The following is a 19,972-nucleotide window of genomic DNA, read 5'->3' as shown; positions in this document are numbered from 1 at the left end:
CTCCAGGCTGGGCCCTACGGGAACCTGCCCCCCCTCGCGGGAACCGCCGCCTGCCGGAGCGTCGGGGAGGAGCCGCCGCCGCCTCTGCCCACTGCGGAAGAGCCCGGGCCTCTGAGGGATGGGGAGCAGCCCGCGGCGCTGAGAGACCTGGTTCCTGTCACCTCTGGCTGCGGGGCCCCCTCCCCCTGCACTCGCGCTCGGCCCGGCGCCCAGAGCTTGGTGGGGGCGGCGAGGAGGATCAGAAGGGTCCCCGGGTCCCGGGACATGGAGCCGTGCGAGCCTGGCGCGGGACGGCCCGAGACGCGGCCGAGGCGGCGGCCGCCAGCGGCCGGCAGCCCCAGATAGAGAGCGGAGACGAGAGGGCCCGGCCCCGCCGCGGCGGCGGGGACTCGCAGGCCCCCGAGACTCCGGAGGAGGAGCCGACACCCATCCCCTAGCTGGTCCCGCCCGGGCCCCCTTCTCCGCGGCTCGCCGACTTCCCTTCGCGACCAAGTTGGCTCCTTGTGCCCGTGGAGGATTGAGCTCTAGCTCTAGAACGCGCCTGCTGGCAGACTTTCTCGGTTTGTTTTGGGAGATCACTGGTTTTGTTCCAATTCCCATCCCCTTTCCTTGACCCTTTCCCGTCGGACGTTCTAGATGACTGAATGGAGTTTTGAGTTGGACTTTTGTGTCCCCTACGGAGTCGGGCCTGATCCCAGAGCACGGGGGGTGGGGTGGAGGTGTTCCTGTAAAATGCAAGTTGGATAAAAGGAGGACCTCTCGCCAAGGGCCCCAATGAGTGGCACACAGTCTACTATCACCGACAGGTTGGTATGAAGCTCCCTGTTCGCTCTCTAGCCTCCCTGGGTTGGACCCGACCTCGCGGGAGTCTGGGGTTGCTCCTTGCTTTTGCGGGGTGAGGTGACAGGCTTTAGGAAAGGGGGTTGTTTTGGAGCTCTGCAGTTAGTCCAGGGTTGCTGCGGAGGCACCCGGTGGATTGAATATGAAAATGTAGCTTTTTTTAACCCCGCGAGAAACTTTGTTCGAGTGGAGGCTGGTCAGACCACCACTAAATTTTCTGTGCATTAGAATTCAGGATTTAATCTTGGAGCCAGAGGAAGGTCATTTTGGGTGAAGGTCAGTGCCAGAAGTTGGCTGGGTATTGGTGCTTCATCAGTTTTACTCCTGGCCGGTCTTTCTTTAGACACCGTTACATCTTAGGAATGTCTGCCGGTGAACTTCGTTTTGAGATTGCTGCGTGATGGCTTATGAACTTTATCTCTTTCAACTGTTGACCTGTGGAGTGTTTAATTATTGTCTAATAATTTTCCAGAATGTTGACATTAGTAGCATCCCAGGTGCTTGCTGAAGCAATATCAAGGAGCTTTAAAAATTATGAAGGGAAATCATGGGGCTTGATTTGTGTTACCGTCTTTTCAAAGTTCGTTTTCCAGAAACATTTGAGATACAAACCCGAAGGGAATTTGTAGTACAAATGAGGCCGGTAAATTTGCTCAGTTCTGAGAGTCACCTCTAGTGCTTATCCACGATGCCCAGTGGTATTTGGTGAATTGAGCTAGACCATTTGTGGTTTAAGTGGCGGAATCTTCGTCTTTCAAGTTATGGTCTTTCAAGTTAAGCGTTTGACTGCTAGGTTTAGCGATAAACACATGTTAAGTCCTCTACTACATTTTATTTCTCAAGTTAATTATGACATTTTCTCTTGGTCCCAAAGTTTATCTGGCTTATTGTTTTCTTTTTCAGTCGACTTTCAAACTGGTACGTCACTTTAAGAAAAAATTAAATAACTGAATTAGGGGGCCAAAAAAGCACTTTGATGAAAAGTGTAATGATACCACTCCAACATAAGTAGTTCGATTTCCTAATAAGAGTTTCACCTAATTGTAAGACTTATTTGTTGATTTTAAAAAGGCCAAATTCCATTATCATACCATAACAGCTACTCCAGAAACCCAACTTCCTCTTCCTGTTGATGCTTTCTACTGTCACGTGAATGTTTGCCTAAAAGATTCCATTAAGTATTTAAACTATATTTATTCTTTGTGTGTTTTTACATTGCCTTTTAAAATTTCAATCTAAGAATTTCCACCGTGTCTCAGCACACTTAACATGAGTAACAACTGTGCTCATCCTGATTTATTCTCAGTATCCCCATGCTTTTTCCTTTCAGTGAGTTTTGCTTCTGAGAAATCACTTTCATGGATGTATGGGTAATTGTTTTCCTCATTCATTCAGTTCTTGTCTTCTCTATTGAGTCTGTAGACAAGAAGTCTTAATAGGAATTAACATAGTATTGGTAGTTTTCATTGGATACAAGTGTTCAGTTTTGCAAAAACAAAACAAAAATATACAAAACCTATTTATAACTTAGGTGAGATGTAAGCATATAATACTTATATGTACTTATAATACATTTCAGGCACTGTGCTTGGCACAAAGGATTAAAAGAGTATTCTAAGGAAAATAAAATCTGTATATTGGTTCAGGTATTAATATCCTTGAATTGGTTTAGGAGCTGCCTGATTTTATATTTTAAAATAAACCCTTAGAAGCCATTTAATAAGTATTGCTGAAACAGTAGGAGCACCTGTGTCTTAGGTATTTACTATTTTTTTTTTACAAAAATTATTCTTAACCACTACTACTTTATTCTGTGTCTTACTGAGTAAATATCAAGCATTCATTTGTTCTTTAGGCAACTAGTTGATAAGATGTTGGGGTAAAATCTGGAGCTACTGGCTTAATATTTTTGTGTTAGGATGCCTTCACAGAGCTATGAGTATAGAATAGTTCTTTGCTTCTTAGCTCTGCCTATCCTCATCATTTTCACTTTCTCACTGTCTAACTCCAGTGTAGTATAGGTATATTTTGCTAATTCTATTGGCAAATTAACCATGCTGTTGGCAATTAACCATGCCATTGTAACTTTTTAAAGATCCTTTCAAGCTTGAAGTACTGTATGTGGTATGGCTTTGTTTTGTAGAGTGTGCAGGCCCATCAGCCCAGCTGTGTGAGTTAAGAGTACTTTCATTGTGGTGCTTCTGACTACAGAGTCTGTCTGTCTTCAGTTGAAATCAGACTAGCTGGTTTTGGGCGTTGTTCTGTTTTGCAGTTTGTGGCAGGCGACACATGGCTGAACAAGATAAGAAGGGTTTTATTCTTGTGTTAGGGACATGCTGGGGCTGGGATGGAATTCAGCTATGTTTAGGCTCTGATTGGTCACTTTGGATACTCAGAACTCTCTTATATCCTGTTATTATTTTGCAGTTAACACATTCATTTACTCTGCTCTTCATCTTCGAGTCTGTAGACTTCCCTTATTTGAATGGCATAGTCATCAGTTTAAAACCCACACTGTGTTGTTAGGAACTACTGGTATTTTTTGTTGTTGCATATCTGAACAACTTAAAAAAAAATCTGAGTGGTTTAGTCTCTTGCTTCCTAACTTCTGGGAGACCTGGAGTCTATGGTTTTCAGGACTTCAAAAGTGGTAGACATATTGGATTTTGGTTTTCAGTTTGTATTGATGTTGCATTCAGTCCTAAAATGTGCCCTATTTGTTTCCAGTCTAGATAACTGTCCTTTGAGAGTTTAGGGTGTTAGGACAATTGGGATTTCTTTCTGAGAGATGGAGGAGAGAATGCTCTCTCAGTGGAATCAAGTGAATTCATGCTAGATTCTGGAACAGTGAATTTTCAGGGATAACACTAGTAGGAGTTTGTTATAAAGATCTTCCTTGACATAAATGGACCTTTGTCTTATCTATGGTGTTATTTTTGATTTCTAGGTAAACCTAAGTTTTTTGATGTATTGGCATTTTCTTCACACCCAAGTTCAGCTTTAGCATGTTTAACTAATGCAAGATTTTAAAGGAGTGGAAAACCTATGACTTTATATGCACATACCCAGTAATTAGCATTTTCATTCATGATTCTTTTTCTGCCAACATTGCCTTCCTATAGTGCTTTTGATGAAAAAACTAAACCCTACTGTATATGTGCCATTTTCAAGGTTACTTGAGACAATTGCAAATCGAAATTGTAACATTTACTTGTGGAGTCATTCAATAAATACAAAATTGAATTGGTGATCTGTCAGGATCACAGTACCAGTTTTGTTTTCAATTTTATGTTGTCTTTTAGTTATTTCAGTATTAGAATCCCCATTTAGATATGTGTATAATTGTACATTCGCTTGGATAGTTTTCATGAGTCAATATGTACAGTCTGACAAGTAAAACTTTTAATAGTACAGGGCTGTATTCTGCTGGACTCATGACACACTGAGAAGATAGTCACATTTATTTCATTAAATGTTGAGGAGCTTTATTTGGAACCATTACAGAAGTAGGTTAACTTGGTATACTGTTTAACACATTGGTAGTTTCCAATTGTTAAAATGTAGCATAAAATATTGAATTAACAGGTAGGGATTTCTTCCCCCTCAGTTTGAATATTCACCCTAAAAATGAAATTTGAGAAAACATTGATGAAACCCATAAAAAGTCGATTTTGCATATTTTCCTATGGAGCATTGTGATTTCAGGAAAACAGTTGGAAAATCTTTACATAAACAAGTGTCTTCTAAAAGCCATTTAGAAATGGGTATGTATTGCCTGCCAAACTGCTGTGTGCCACAGACACAGGAATATATTTTAATGCTTTTCCAGAGGTAACTGGATTTACTTTTACATCATGATTATTTGACAAAGTTACTAGAAATGTTTCTTATGTAATTGATTATCTCCTAGAAATTGACCATGCTTCATATTCAGGAATGAGGAGCTTAAATTCATTCTGCCTCACCTCTTAAAACTTGGTTTTAAGCTCTTTAAAGCTTTATTTGAAAACTTGCTTCTTTCCCTTTTAATAGTTAAGTGTCTTTAAAATAATACCATTTTAACTGAAATTTAAAAATCAACAAAATCACAAGTATTTTATGTCCTTTTGAGTCAAATACCCTCATGTATGTAATAATATCCCATGGTAGTGTAATTTTTAAAATATTTACTATGTTTTTGATTTAGTATAGGTCAGGTCATCATTTATCCTTTCAGGTAAGTCATATATAGATAGCATAAATCAAGATTATAAGACTGGAAAGGATAGATCCTAGATTTCAACCTGGATTTTCAAGCTCTGAAGTATCCTGATTTTTCACTTTAAATTGTCTTTCTGTGTCATCATGTTTTTCTGTCCTGCTTTCCTTTAGTAACTTTCCAACCTGACCAAGTCAGAGTGGGGTTTTTCTTTTACAGGATGCTTTCCTGGTACCTTATCCATTCTAATTTTAAGTATCTCTAGAGAATAAAGCCCTCGTCACTTCCTCAGCAGACTGAACAACAATCTGATAGATCTTGTAGTCAGGAAGTTTTTCCTGTTCGTTAGCTCAGACTTTTAAGTTGTCCTTTTGCTTGTATATACTTGCTGTACCAGGCTTAAATAATGCTCTCCTCCTGTTTTTTGTTTATATGATTCTAAATTGTTCAGACAGTTATCCACCTCCTTTCCCCTCCCCTCACCCTTGTTCTTAGCTAAGTTCTGTGTTTTATGTTGATTTCATTGTCTAAAAATCACCCTGTCTTTCTTAATGTTTTATTCTCCCCCCAACTTCTCCCCCCTTACTTTCCTGTGCAAAATGATTTTTTCCTTAGTTGCTCTCCTAGTACAAAATGTCATACTCTGGTTTTCTATCTTTACCAGTGTTCTCTAGAGCAACAAGTTCTAACTTAACTTTTACTTAAATTCAGAAGGCAGTCAGTTTTCTCCAGGCACAGCTCAAAATTATCTATTGAGTCTCAAGATTTATTTTAATTAACTTTTATTTTATATAGTTTTTAGAATGGATGTGGGAATTGTCACAGTCAAATAAAACAAACAAATTTGTAGACAGCATAATTACCATATTGACTAATTGAGCAATTACTCATGTTTTAAAAAGCTTCTTTACAAAGTAATTCTTTCTGAATGTGTCTCTAATGAAACAAGTGTTAGATATGACAGAAGGGTAGCATACAGAGTTAACAAGTGATAGGAACCACCCATGGTTGAAAATCGTAAGTTAGGATAAAACATCTTTGAACTTATAGGTAAATGAAGAAATGTGATTGTAGCTTTAAAGTATAATACTAGTTGCTGTGTGGTATGATACATTTGGGAGTTGTTATTCTTTTTTTTTAAACTGTGTTTTTTCAGTTTTACCTTTGATTGTATGTCATTCCCCCCCCCATTTCCTTTTTTAATAGTGAAAGAAATAGACCTGTAATGCTTACCAGTATTTTTTTAGTAAAATGTACTGTTCAACTTAAAATAACATTTCACTTTCTTGCCATTGTATTTGTAAAAATTGTTATTAATGATGTGATAATACTGGAATGAAAAAGTGATTAAGTTATTATAAAATATGTAAGGTTATCAAGCTCTTGAATATTTTTCTAACACCTTTACACTGATGCTTAGTTTAAAATTATTTAAATAGAGGTCTTTCTTTGTTCTTTTGTATCAGTCTTTTTATTTTGGAACTTTAGGACATTTTATTTTTCAACTTAGACGATCAAGAGTACTAAGATAGCCTTATATAAAAGATATTTGTAAGGCTATTTCTAATTTCATGAAAAGTCAATGAAGTTAGTACCTAGTGTTTAAGCTTTTTAATTCGTCAGTGATAATACATGCTGGTGCTAAAGGCCAGAGGTTTTTCCTACAATGCATAAATATTACATTGTTGACTTTCAGAAAAGAGATAAATGTACTAATAAGTTAACTTCATTGAATTAGCATGCACCAGGGCAGCTGACAGTTTCAGTTCATACCGAAACAGAATCTTTTACTAATTCAAATGCTGAATCCTGGTTTTTGAGATCATAGTCACATGGCAGGCCTGGGTGGCTTCCCAGTGTTGAAAGACAAGCAAATCTAATGGCCAATGAAAAAATTAGATTTCCTGTCTTGCGACTGTGAGTAACAATTCACAAAGAAATTGGAAATACATGAGAAAACCTGGCTTAGTTATAATGCTTATAGTTACTTACTTGTCACAGTGCTTTTTCTTCTGATGTCTTAAAGCTTATTCTAGTCATCTGTAGATATTGCCCTGAGATTACAGTTTTGGTTAAATATTACATTTAAATTCTGATTTTGGTTCATAGACTTATGAGATCAAAAGAAAATTTTGTAGGTCTTTGCATGGATTCAGAAAATGTAATCATTCTGTTGTTGAAAAATCAGAGACTTAAACAGCATTAGAAGAAATTATGTGAAATTGTTCTCATAATACAGAATTGGCTATATCTTATCAGAAGAGTAACAAGACATCCCCCCCCAAAACATTTAAATACAAATAGGAAATCCCGTGAAGGCTTAGACATATCTTTCCAAAGGATGGGTTATCTGCCTGTATTCTAGACACAATCTGATGTGTTGTGGTTTGCCCTGTACAGTCTGTGGTTTACTCAGAGGAAGTGGTTCTTGTGGGTAAAGGTCTGATGTTTTCAGAGATTGTTGGTGGCACAAGCACTGTCAGCTTATTTCCTGTTTTATTAGTTGTTTGGGCTAGACCTTGTCTGGGCAATTACCTCTGAAGGGGTATTTGAGTATTTTGTAGTGACAGGGTAGGATAGATGGTTATAATGTATACCTCTCAGGTGGTAAGAGAATTAATACTTGTAAAGTACCTTGAGATCAGGATGAAAAGTGCAGACATGTTCCTTATCATATCTGCAGGTTACTACTATGTGCAGCTATTGCTCAAATTTAAGTAAAAATATGTCCATGTAGTAAAATGTAATTTTAATAAGTTTGACTCTTATAATCATTCAAATGTTTAGTTACTGCAAGAATCATGGGTAGAATTTCTTCTAACTTTTTAAAAAATTTCATTTTACGTACTTTAACTTAGTGTAGTAGATATCTTGTTTATACTGTTTGTTGTTTAGGGCTTGTTCAAAAAACCAGTTTAATTGGGATACTAAAATAATGTTAATTGAGGTATTACCACCCATATACAAAACCCTGTATTTGCTTTGATGAAAACTAAAGATGAACAAGCTAATAGACTTGCCTGTCATGCTTCTGATTTTTTTTTTTAGCCTTTGCCACTTAATGAAAATTTTGGGGGGGTGGGAGGAATGGGCTTTCTTTAAAACTGAATTGTGAGCAGTTTTTTTGTCTTCTTCAAGGTTGGGTAGGTGCACCATTGTTTTTTTAAAGAAATAATTATTTTCATTGTGTTTTATACATACATTTTTAAAAAAGATTTATTTATGCATACAGTACTGGGGTACAGGCCAGAGGCACAGGGTGGAGAGAGGAATCACCAGAGACAGAGTGGGGAGCAGAACAGGCAGACTGATAAAGTACACTGCTGAGGAGAGCAGCGGGCAGGTCAGGAGAGGTCTACCACGCCATGTGCCATGTGGGTCAGCTCCGGGGCTGGGGATCAAACTTGCGCCAAGCAACCACAGCCAGCTTGCAGCGCTGCATTCCAACCTGCTGCACCACCAGGGAGGGCCCAAGTTTTTTATACATACATGTTTTAATACTAAAGTATAAGGAAGGAAAAAAAAGTGGTTCAGATTTCTAGCCATGCAGATGATGTTGCTTAGGTTAAGAAAAGGAAACTGAAACATTTGCACAATCTGAAAATTCAAATGATATATAATGGTATAAATAAAGTCTTCCTCTGATCTTATCCTTAACGTATACACCTACCAGTTCGCAGACATTCTGCAGATGTAAGCATAGTTTTTTGGTCTATCTTCTAGAACATTGTTATAAATCTATCAGCCTATCATTTAAATGTTCTTTGTACCTAGTGCATAGTAGGGGCATCAGATTTTGCTTGATTATACTACCACAGCAACAGCTAATTTCTGTGACTTATGAAATGATTTATTTCTTACATACATTACATCTTGTCAGCCATGGATTGGGTATATAGAATTTTGGGAATTCTGAGTGAAGGTGAAAGCCCTGTCTGGGATATGCTATTATTGTGGCAAAGGAAAGAACAGGAAAACTCATGCCAACATGCCAAGATTCTCAAACCTTCTATCAGTCATGGTGTGCATCAATCCTATCAAATCTCATGTCATTGGCCAAAGCTAGTCATGTGGCTAAATTTATTGTCAGAGGGCCAGGGATAAATAATACTCTCAGAGTTAACCTTGCAGAAGTCATGTGGTGGTTGGTGGATAAGGCTTTCTGATTAATTAGGAAATGGAATATAGTCTATCACAGGAAATGCTCAATAAGTGCTTATTAAATTTGATATTTTGAATCTGTTAAAAGTTTTATTCATTAATTTTTTTAGTGGAATAATTCAAACATATATTGAAAAACAGAAAAAAGCATGATGAATCACCATGTTCCCATCATTAGTGTTGGTGATTCTCAGTGCCTGGGCAGTCACGGAACATCTGTTTCCTTCCTCTCCCTCCACTCTGGATTATTTTGAGGCAGTTTCTGGATATCATACTTCATCCATAAATAATTCACTAAGTATCTTGGAGAGAAAGGGTCTGAAATTGTGGCTTTTTATAGTGTTTCTAGTAGTAATTTGAGGTAATGGTAGTGTGAACTGTCGAGTATGTTATATCTAGATAATCTGTACACAGATTATCTCAAATTTGACAGCTAGAAACTGGTCTTGATTTCATTCTAAGTATTTCTAGAGGAGGATGTTGCCACTTTTCCACATCTCTTTTTCTTCACTTTATTGTATATGTGAAGCAGGTAATTAACCTGTGGAAAAATAACATTGCAACAGATTGGATTATGAGCCTCTGTTGGAAAGATGCCAGTTGAAAGGAATCCCAGCCCTTAATGGTACTGAGTCTTTTAAGAGATCCTAGTCAGTGATGTTATTTACTCTGGAGAAGAATATCAGAGTCATTTATAAAAATCTTGTATTCACCTATGCTTTTTGCTGTGCAGAGAAAGGCTCTATCAAATCTTTAAGGAGATACCTGATGTAAAATAAGGAACTGAGTCTACTTAATTTGAGTTTATAAATAATTGTAACCATGTTTTTTTACACCTATCCAAGGTCCTTAAAGTAACTTGTTTTGACTCAAAACTTCACACTTTTATTAGCATATAATACAGTAAATTTGCATTTCTGTGGTTATGGGGATCAATAAGCTTTACACTATAGCTCTAGGGTCATCAGTTTCATGGGATATTTTTTGGGGAGGGGGTGTTGCCTAACAAACATTGGGAAGCAAATTAAACAGAATTCCTTTATTTTGCAGAGTGTCAGATAACAATGAGGGAATCAAAGAGATTTATTTATAAATACTGGTAATAAATTGTTGTAACAACAAGATGAAAATTGTATAGTACTACTGCCTAATTTTATTAACTGGCTTCTTTCATTGTTCAGAGAGATAATGTAGTCTTTCTACACATTCAGATAGTTTTCACTTTTAAAATTAAGTTATATTGTTAATCTCATTTCACAATCCATCTAGTAATCACACTAGAATATAGTTATCATTAACTTGTACATAAAATTTTACTTAAATTTGAGTTTTTCTTGGCAATGAATTGACTCTGGCTTTGATTATTTGGGGCAATATAGTCTATTTGAAGTGTAAATAAATAAACACCCCTTTGGGCCCCCTTTCCCTCACAGTAACTCTTTATCTTGTTCACATTTTTTTATTGTATCATGCCTGAAAAAACATTAGTTTTCAAAGATAATAGTTTGTCAGTACTTTTGTCAGCATACTAGTACTTCAGTTGCATTTTCATTGTTATTAGTTAGTTGCACAATTTGGGGAAAAGTTTGTGGTTTCCATTACTGTATTTACCCAGAAACCCTACATAATCAGAATTCTTGAGACAGTGTTTAAAGATAAATGGAGCATGCTGCCTGGATGTGAAAGTGAAAAAGAGAAGCATTTCACTGTGCAATTATTGCTTAATAAGAAATAAAATATAGTTCTGTTTCCAAAAATAGGAATTAAGTGAAATACTGTATGGCTAGATATTAGTTGTATTAATTTTGACTCTCATGCCAGAATTCCTTTTGAGATTATTTGTGAAATATAAAAGCAGAAGACTTTAAAGGAAAAAAAATATTTTGCAATTTTGTTTTATATATATTAGATTTTATTTTTCTAGTTTTTGTAAGAAAGGAGCAATACAAGGGATAGAATGACATGGTAGAGAAAAGAACATGGTTTTTGATGCATCAGCCTTTTCCTGCTACTTACTAGCTTAGGCCAATTTACTTCTGAACAATAGTTTTCTCCTTTGTAAAAAACAGTAGTAGTAATACTGTGTTCACAAAGTTCTCATAGATTAAATGAATGTATTTAAATGCCTAGAACTTAAAAGTCAGTAATTTATAATAGATGTTTACATCTCTGAAATCAGCTAATTTTCCTAAATGAAATGATTTTGAATCGTGTATTTGCTGTTGCTTAGACAGTGTTGTTTCCTTACTATGATAATGTGCTTTTATGCATATATTCAGTAAATATTGAGTGCCTGCTCCATGTAGGTCTTGGGTTGGCAAAGTTATTTTGAAGCCTTGCTATTTTGTATTTAAGAATTTGTATTCAGTAGAATTGTGATAACTATGAGGATGATCTGACCTGTGGATTCTGGAAACTAGTAGTTTGATTAACAAGACAGTGCTTAAATCATGACTTGTTGCTCTAATATTCTATTTAGAAAGGTGCAAGGTGAATGTAAGTGAAAATGAGTATTTAAACTAATTAGTTTGTATTAAAAAATTTGGAATGTCGTAAAGAATTTTCAATTTCTTGTTACATGCTAAGTGCTAAGTACTGTGCATCATCCTTTTTAGTTGTCTTAGTTGAGTAGGTTCAATAGTGTGCCTTTAGTTTTTTTTTTTTTTTTTAATTTATGTTTTTAGAAATTTTAAAATATTTTTTAATATAATAGTTTATTTTTACATCATTTTGTGCCTTTTTCCATCTTAGTTATAATCCCCGTGGGCTTCCCATCACCAAATCACCCATGTGCCATCACCATAGGCCTTCACTTTTTAAACAGAGGGAAATGAGACTTTAATACTTGACCAACTTACTCAAAGTCATATATTTTCTGCAAAGAACTGGGATTTTTGACTCCAGTGCCTATTTTCTTTGGCTTACTAGCCTAGAACCTCTTTATACTCATGTTGACTTATCTCTGTCTAGTTGATCTTTGAATCAGTTGGATGAAACTTTGAATATTGACTTTGTCTTCAACACCATTAAAGTGATGTCTTCACATTTTAACTTCTGTGTTTTATTCTTGCCACTCTTAATCAACCTGTTCGCTTTCCAGATTTCTGACATGAGGGGCTTTGTCTCATATCTTTTAAAGAACAGTTGCATTGTTTTTTTAGTTCATTTTTTAAATATACATATATCTGTAAACATTGAACTTTTTTGAACCCTAATTTATATTGCTTATAAATAATTTTATAACTTTTTAAAAGGAGTTTAAGGCCTATCTAATACAAGTTGTGTGTATGTGTTTGTATTGTAAGTATTCCTAGCAGTAAAAAGTGACTCAAAATGTATTTGAGTATGTGGAAGAAAAGGTAGCAGCAAATGAATGATCTTAATAGGTGATCAGTTCTTTGTAACATATAAGTAGTTAAAGCTAATTAGCTTTAAGTTTTTTCTTGGCAAGAATCTGTGGAAAATGACAAAGGGGATACTTTTTTTAAAAGATTTTTGTTAGTGATTTTCCCTTTATCATTTCATTCTATATTTTCTACCACTTAAATAAGTGGTTATACTTTTACTCTAGTTCTAGATTCATTTTCTGAATCACAAAACACTGTTAATTTTAATCTTCATTTCTTGTGATTTTTTTTCTGTTACTTATATACTGTAGTATTTATTATGCTTAGCTACCTTTTCATGCCATAATAGTGGAAAGAAAATTTGCTTCAGAGATCAATGAGTATGTTATTTTTTAACCAAACACATGCTAGCTATAAATCGTTTTCTTGCATTTTTTTCTAATCTCAGAAAAAGTAGAACAGAAATATGCAGGTATATTGTTGGTTTAAAAAAGAAGCCCCGGCCCTCCCTGGTGGCGCAGCGGGTTAAAGCACAGCACTGAGAAACTAAAGCCACTTCCACATGGGTTTGATTCCCGCCTGCCCCGGAGGTGATCCACATGTCGTGGCAGACCTCTCCTGACCCGCCCACTGCTCCCCTCAGCAGTGTACTTTGTCGAGCTGCCTATTCTGCTCCCCACTCTGTCTCTGGTGAAGCCTCTCACCACCCCTGAGCCTCTGGCCTGTACCCCAGTTCTGTATGAACAAATAAATAAATCTTAAAAAAAAAAAAGAAGCCCATAAATTAAACTGTTGAATAAGTACTATTTCAAGATAGAAAAAGACAAGAAATTACAATTAGAAGAATTTTACTAGGTTTAAGACTTACCAAAACCAAACAAACAAACAAAAACTGCATGCAGAAAGGCAATGCCTTTTGAAGCACACTTATAAGATGAAGAGACTTTATACTTTATAGCCCTTGGGGAGCTCTGCAGACATCCACTATGCTGAGTTCTGGGAAGCTGCTTTTTCCCATGCTTGCAGCCCCTCTGTGGGGTAAAGGTCTGTTAATTTTCCATAAATATTTACCATATCTCATTTTAGCTTGCATTGCTTCCTCTCACTGTTAGCAATAAGAAGACCATAGCTTATCCAGCTTGAAAAGTTTACTGCTATCAATATGACTGGTCTGGAGAATGTCTGTTATCTTTGAGAGTTGATGAAATTAACAAGTCAGATTAGAAAAATATAATGCAGAGGTAAACAACCAATGCAGAGTCCATACTTTTGTTATTATAAAAATATTTGCCCACACTTATTTTTTCTATATTTAAAAAGGAGGTTATCACACCAACTCTACATTTCAGTCCTGACATATGTAACAGGTCAAATTATTCACACTTTCAGGTGTTTATTTGTGAGACTAGTAGTCATTTTTACATTTATTTTTCTTTTTAAGGCTGTTTCCTCATTTAATAACAGTAATAAATAACTCCCATTGGTTAAGTTTTATCGGAGGTACTTTATAGGAATTATATTTAATATGTCAGAACACTATAAAGCAGATGCTATTCCCATTTTAGAGATGGAATAAAACTATCTAGAGCTCCTTAAGGGCTATAAACTATGAAGTCTTAAGATAAAAAGACATTCAGAATTCCTAGCTAGTCCGTTTTTAGTACGAAGTTTAAAATGCAAGTCTTTTCCTCTTAAAGTTATGTTCATTATATTCACTACTGCACACAATTTTGGGTAATAACATTTTTGTGAAGTTACTGTACAAAAACAAATGTCAAATAAAGATTTTCAAAGTTTAATTAGTCCTTTGTCTTTTAATATAAATTACAGCAGCAATTTCTAAATTGTGTTCCAGGGAATTTTCTGGATAATTTAATGAAAAGTAATTTTTGTTTTCCCTAATTGTCTAGTGTAACCTGTGTCACCACAGGCAAAAGGTAGAATGTAAAAAGAAAATCCTTCAACTTTGTTTTTATTTTTAAAAGGTTCCATTTATGATTTAAAAGTGGTCCAATTTCACTTATTAGTCAAAAATGGTCTATTTTTGCATCTTGGCTTGCCCTCTGGGCAGGAATCTAGCATTAGTTTTTTTATGTTTTTCCATTTCTTACTTTCTCCATTCCCATAGCCTTTTTTGTATGTACTCTTCACCTGCATTTCATCAGATGTTTAAACTCTCCCACCTGACTCCATCTCTGACATCCTGCTTTCCTCAATATTTTATTTCTGCTCAAGTCCTTTTGCTATTTTCTGATCACATAGTAGGAATCCAAAATGTTCTTGGATGATTTATTTTTCTTCAAACTAGCAAAAGTTATGTCAAAGATTATACCTTCAACTTTGACCTTTCTCATTCTTTCTTCACCTTTCTAGAAAGTAGTAACCCAATCATTAATCTCTAAAATACATATGTTGAGTAAAAGTTATGAAGTACGTATTATTTTACTTATTTCTCACAATGACCCTGTGAGGAGGGAATGGGTTTTATAAAACCTTAATTTCGCAAACAAAGATAACAGAAGCTCAAAAAGTTCAAGTAGCATGCTTAGTGAGTGATTGAAACTGGAATTTTAGAGTTTGACTTTTCAGCCTGCTCTTTTAAACATCATGCTTTACTGCCAGATACAGTTAGCACTGAATCAGGTACTGCTTCTACCTTTTGGGAGCTTCTAGTCTAATACAGGGAGCTGTGCAGGCAGTTAAGTGTATAGGGTATAGTGGGAGCTCAGAGAAGAAGAATGCTTTCTCGATAAATCAGAAACAGCTTCATAGAGCCCATAATTACTTCCATTGAGTCCTCAAAGATAGGTTGTATTTACCACACAGGTGAGAGATAGAAGACTGTTTCAGATAAAAGTAGTAAAATAAACAAAGGCACAAAGCGGAAATAGCTTAATGCATGTAGTTTAGTGTACTAGAGCATGGAAGGTGATTGTGGGCACAGCAGTTGGTAAAATTGCAATGATCGGAGACACCAAATTATTTCTATGTTCTGAGAAGTTTGGGTTTTATCATGGGAACAACAGAAGGCCTTTAATTAGTGGGATAATAAAATCAGTGCTATGTTATAGAAAGATATACAGAGGGAAAAAGTTCAGGTGGCAGAGTGAATTAGTCTTGAAAAGCAGTTCTAGGGCCAGACCTGAATGTGGAGACATTTTTCAATACTGATCAAAGAATGACATTGAAATTATAAGTGTATTTAGAAGAGAAAAGGCAAGGAGAACATAAGAAGATAGGAAGAGAATCAGTAGTATGAAAACCATAGGTGGTGAAGATAAAGGGCCTTTATCTTAGACAGAAGGCATAGAATAACAATTACTGCGAAAGTTCTGTTAGTGATATTAATGAGATAATATTTATTGTCTCATAGTTTAATGTGATCAGGTACCACTGAGCATCTTTGCTGGGTGGTTCTGGTTTAAGGTCTCTAATGAGTTTGCACTTGAGATGTCTGCTACTGAAATAAGGACTTTCGTCTTCTAAAGACTTGTGTAAGGTAATGGTTCCACTTGTAGACTGACTCATTCACCTGCTAGGCAAGTGAATGCTGGCCGTTTAGGAGACCATGGACCTCTCCTTAGGGATGATTAAGGCAACTGGTTTTACCCAGAGCAAGTGATCACAGAAAACAAGTTGGAAGCCAAACTAACTTTTATGACCTAAACTCAGAAGTCACACTGTCATTCAAAAAAAATTTTTTTTTAGCATTCACCAGCTGCATGTAGACCGGAGGTGCAGAGATAGGGATGGTAAGAGGATTGACCAGAGACAGAATGAGGAGCAGAACAGGCAGATCTAGTGAAATACACTGGTAAGGGAAGCAGCAGGTGAGACAAGAGAAGGTCTATTGTCCCACATGGGTTAGCATCCTGTCTGGGAATTGAACTCATGCTACAGTAGCTGCTGCTTGTTTGATAGTGTGAGGCTTAACCCCTTGCACCACCAGGGAGGCCCCTCACTGTCATTTATATTTTGTTATACAGGTCAACTCAGTCTCTGTGGATGGGAATTATACAAAAGCATGAATTTCAGGAGGCAGGATTTATTTTAGAGGCTGTCTACCAATGGTTCCATAGGAACCAATGGGATATCTAAAAGCAAATGTTTCATAGGTGACTAGATGCATAGAAGTGAGGTTTTAGTTACTGCTATTGTGTTTGTGGTGATAGTTGGCATATTTTTTAATAAGTGAGGTCAACTAGAATGAGATTGTACCAGAGGATGGTCATTACAGTATCTTGGAGAAGGACAGAGTGCTCTCAAAGACTATCAAGAAAATAGTTATGGAGAATCAAAGATATAGAGGAGTGGGAGGAGAGTACATTATAAAGGAAACTTCATGAAAGGGTAAAACAAAATGTGAGTAATATTGCTAAATGATGTAAAATAGTCAAGCAAAATTTAGGAGAGTGAGCCTTACAAATATTTATTGAATAACTACTCTGGAACCCAGAGAAAGATACATAAATGAATAAAGTAATCAATAACTTATAATACAGTCTGAGAAAATACAGTGAGGGACAATTTCTTGGAGGAACTTCCTTAATATCTTAGTGTAGAGTATCATTAAAAGGTGAGCTGATATGTGTTTAGATGATGTGGGATGTGTGTTTGTGGTGTTATGTATGCAAGAATGAGGGGGGTGGTGGTGATAAGGCTGATAGAAGACATTTTTGGCAGAAAGAATGGATTGCTGTGTGTGAGATATTGTTAGAACATGAAGTTTGCAGTGAGAGAAAGTTAAGAGAAAGAAACTAGAAGTCGTATTTAAGTGCTGTTGAATGCATGTTAAGAATCTTGGCTTTGTCTTGTGAGCTATTATATCCCATACTTATGTGAAGATACTACCCTAATGAGTTGCGATAGTCATAATCCTTGACCTGTAGGTTGCTTAATGTAACATTACTTTTTTTTTTAAGATTTATTTATTTATTCATACAGAACTGGGTACAGGCCAGAGATGCGGAGGGGTGAGAGGATTCACCAGGAACAGAGTGGGGAGCAGAACAGACAGATCAACGAAGTACACTGCTGAGGGGAGCAGTGGGCAGGTCAGGAGAGGTCTGCCATGCCATGTGGATTTCCTCCGGGGCAGGGGTGGATCGAACTCATGCGGAATTGGCTTAAGCTTCTTAGTGCAGTGCTTTAACCTGCTGTGCCACCAGGGAGGGCCGTAACATTACTTTTTAATTTGGAACTTGATTTCCAAAAACTCTATATTTCAAAATTTTGATGTTAACAAGCTTCACCTTCATGAGTCCCAAGTCTCAAGTATTTGTTGTTGGAAGAATCTTTAATGGTTATATTTGGTCTACAGTTTAATATTAATAAAAATTAGACATGTTGTTTTGAGAAGCCACCTAAAGTATAAAGTAGTCTTTAGAATGTGCTTCTAAACGCATGAGTTATTTATTGATGTTCATGAAGTGGAAAGAGATTCTTCATCTGCTCTTTTGACTACTGCACACATTTGCTGTTGTCTTGCAGATTGGAAAAATTCTTGTGAAAATTATCAAATCTTCTAGTCATCTTTTATAATATTCTAAAAATATTTTCAGTGATTATTTTTTCCTCAGAGGAGTCCTTAAGTACTTCTTTCAAAGGAGAATCTAACTCACATATCTCGTAGTTCTAATTTGCGTTTTTTTTGTTCACTGTTTTTTACATGGAATACTTAAATTTGTCATTATAAATACATGAATATATTTATCAAAACGAATAGCTATATTTGTCAAAATGTGCATATTTGCAAAGCTTGCCTCATTTAGGTACATTATCTCACATTGATTTCTTCTGGAAATACTTGAATTCTTCTTGTAACTTAAATAGAAGTGTGAAGATTTTTCTATTCTTTTTTTATAATTTATTTTTTACATCATTCTTCATTTTTTTGCATTTTGACTTTTCCATTCTTTCTTCCAACTCTACCAATTTTGAAGTTGATAGGGAATACTTATATATTTATATATGATTTTTTTTTTTTTGTGCATACAGAACTGTGCATACAGGCCAGAGGCTCAGGGGCGGTGAGAGGCTTCACTAGAGACAGAGTGGGGAGAACAGGTAGATCTACGAAGTACACTGCTGAGGGGAGCAGTGGGCGGGTCAGGAGAGGTCTGCTGAGCCATGTGGTCACCTTTGGGGCAGAACTCATGCGGAAGTGGCTTTAGCTTCTCAGTACTGTGCTTTAACCTGCTGTGCCACCAGGGAGGGCCTATTTATATATATGATTTTTAATGAATGGTTTTGAGTTGTAATGTCTGAGAAAAAGCATGCAAATAACAGTGTTAGTGATGCTGTAAAGGTGAAAAGTATTATTCTTGATGTTAAAATAGAAATTTTGGAGTGTCTCAAGGTAGCAGGGTACATTTAAGGAACTGCTAGATGGAATGTGGTATATAGATGGGCAGTCATTTGGGAATTTATGGAGTCCAGTAAGGTCAAGAGAAGCTAAACGTCATCACATCTTGGAAGATGTGTCCACTATATTTAGGGAGAAGGAAGAAGCAATAGTTGGAATCTCTTAGCTGACCTCAAGTAATGGATTTACTTTGCTTCCTCTACAGAGTATGCTTTTTACCATTATGTTTTTTCCGTACTCATGTCTAGTAGGCTACTTTGTAGGATGTCTGAATACTTCTGCCTTTTCCAGTCAAACTGTGTAATCCTAACGTGTTGTAATTGCATCGGAATTAGTTTAGTTAAATATTATGAAAACCCATAAAAGGTGAGCACAAAAAAGGAAGTTATTTTTATGAAACTGAGTTGTGTATGCTTTGGAAATACAAGTAGAGACTTGTCACTAAAGAAATTGCTGTCAAATTAGATGTGGATGAGAAACAACTATTAGCTGCTAGGGAAAAGCAGAGTCTAGTGAATACCTTTAGTTTTTTGTACTATAAGGAAATTGAAATTAGAAATAAATCATAACCAATATATTTATACAAAAAAAAGATAATAGGGCACTCCAACACATCCTTATTTAATGAGAAGACTTTGATTCTACATTTAAAGATTGGCCAATACATGTACACTTACCTAAATTAAATTGAAATGTAGTTTAAAGTACACGTGAGTGATTTTTTTTTTTTAAGCCATTTCCTAATTTAATGGTCAATCACTGGTTTAGTGAATTGAATGACGGCACTTACTGCAGCTTTTACTATGTTGACTAAAAGGCCCATCATGATTTAGGGAACTGGAAGAGAAGGAAATAAAATGCCTCTTTTCCCAGGCTGCTCTGGTAACCCTGTGTGTGTGTGTGTGTGTGTGTGTGTGTGTGTGTGTGTGGTGGGGGGGGGTTTGTTGATTAAGCTAGTGCAGTATTTCCATTTATAAGAATGCTTTACTTGCATTTAATTTTTAAAAATTTAGCAGTCATTTCTATTATCACCTATTTGTGACAAATCGTGTTTTTAAATTC

The 19,972-nt window shown here is 36.2% G+C and overlaps 1 protein-coding gene across 2 annotated transcripts in view; it reads left to right on the top strand.

Moving 5' to 3' along the window:
• The first annotated feature begins 351 nt into the window (after window positions 1-351).
• The window catches only part of ARHGEF12 (Rho guanine nucleotide exchange factor (GEF) 12), a 119,189-nt gene continuing 99,568 nt past the window's right edge, over window positions 352-19,972 (top strand). For both annotated transcript variants that reach the window (XM_012729730.1, XM_012729729.1), the window contains exon 1: window positions 352-806. In XM_012729730.1, coding sequence (XP_012585184.1) covers window positions 775-806 — 32 coding nt within the window. In that variant the 5' untranslated portion in view covers window positions 352-774. The remainder of the gene's footprint in view (window positions 807-19,972) is intronic.

Source organism: Condylura cristata, unplaced genomic scaffold, assembly GCF_000260355.1.
Source record: "Condylura cristata isolate star-nosed mole 26May11 unplaced genomic scaffold, ConCri1.0 scaffold00025, whole genome shotgun sequence".
NCBI lineage: Eukaryota > Metazoa > Chordata > Mammalia > Eulipotyphla > Talpidae > Condylura > Condylura cristata.
Note: the sequence above shows the minus strand (reverse complement) of the source record. Positions and strands in the feature narration are given on the sequence as shown.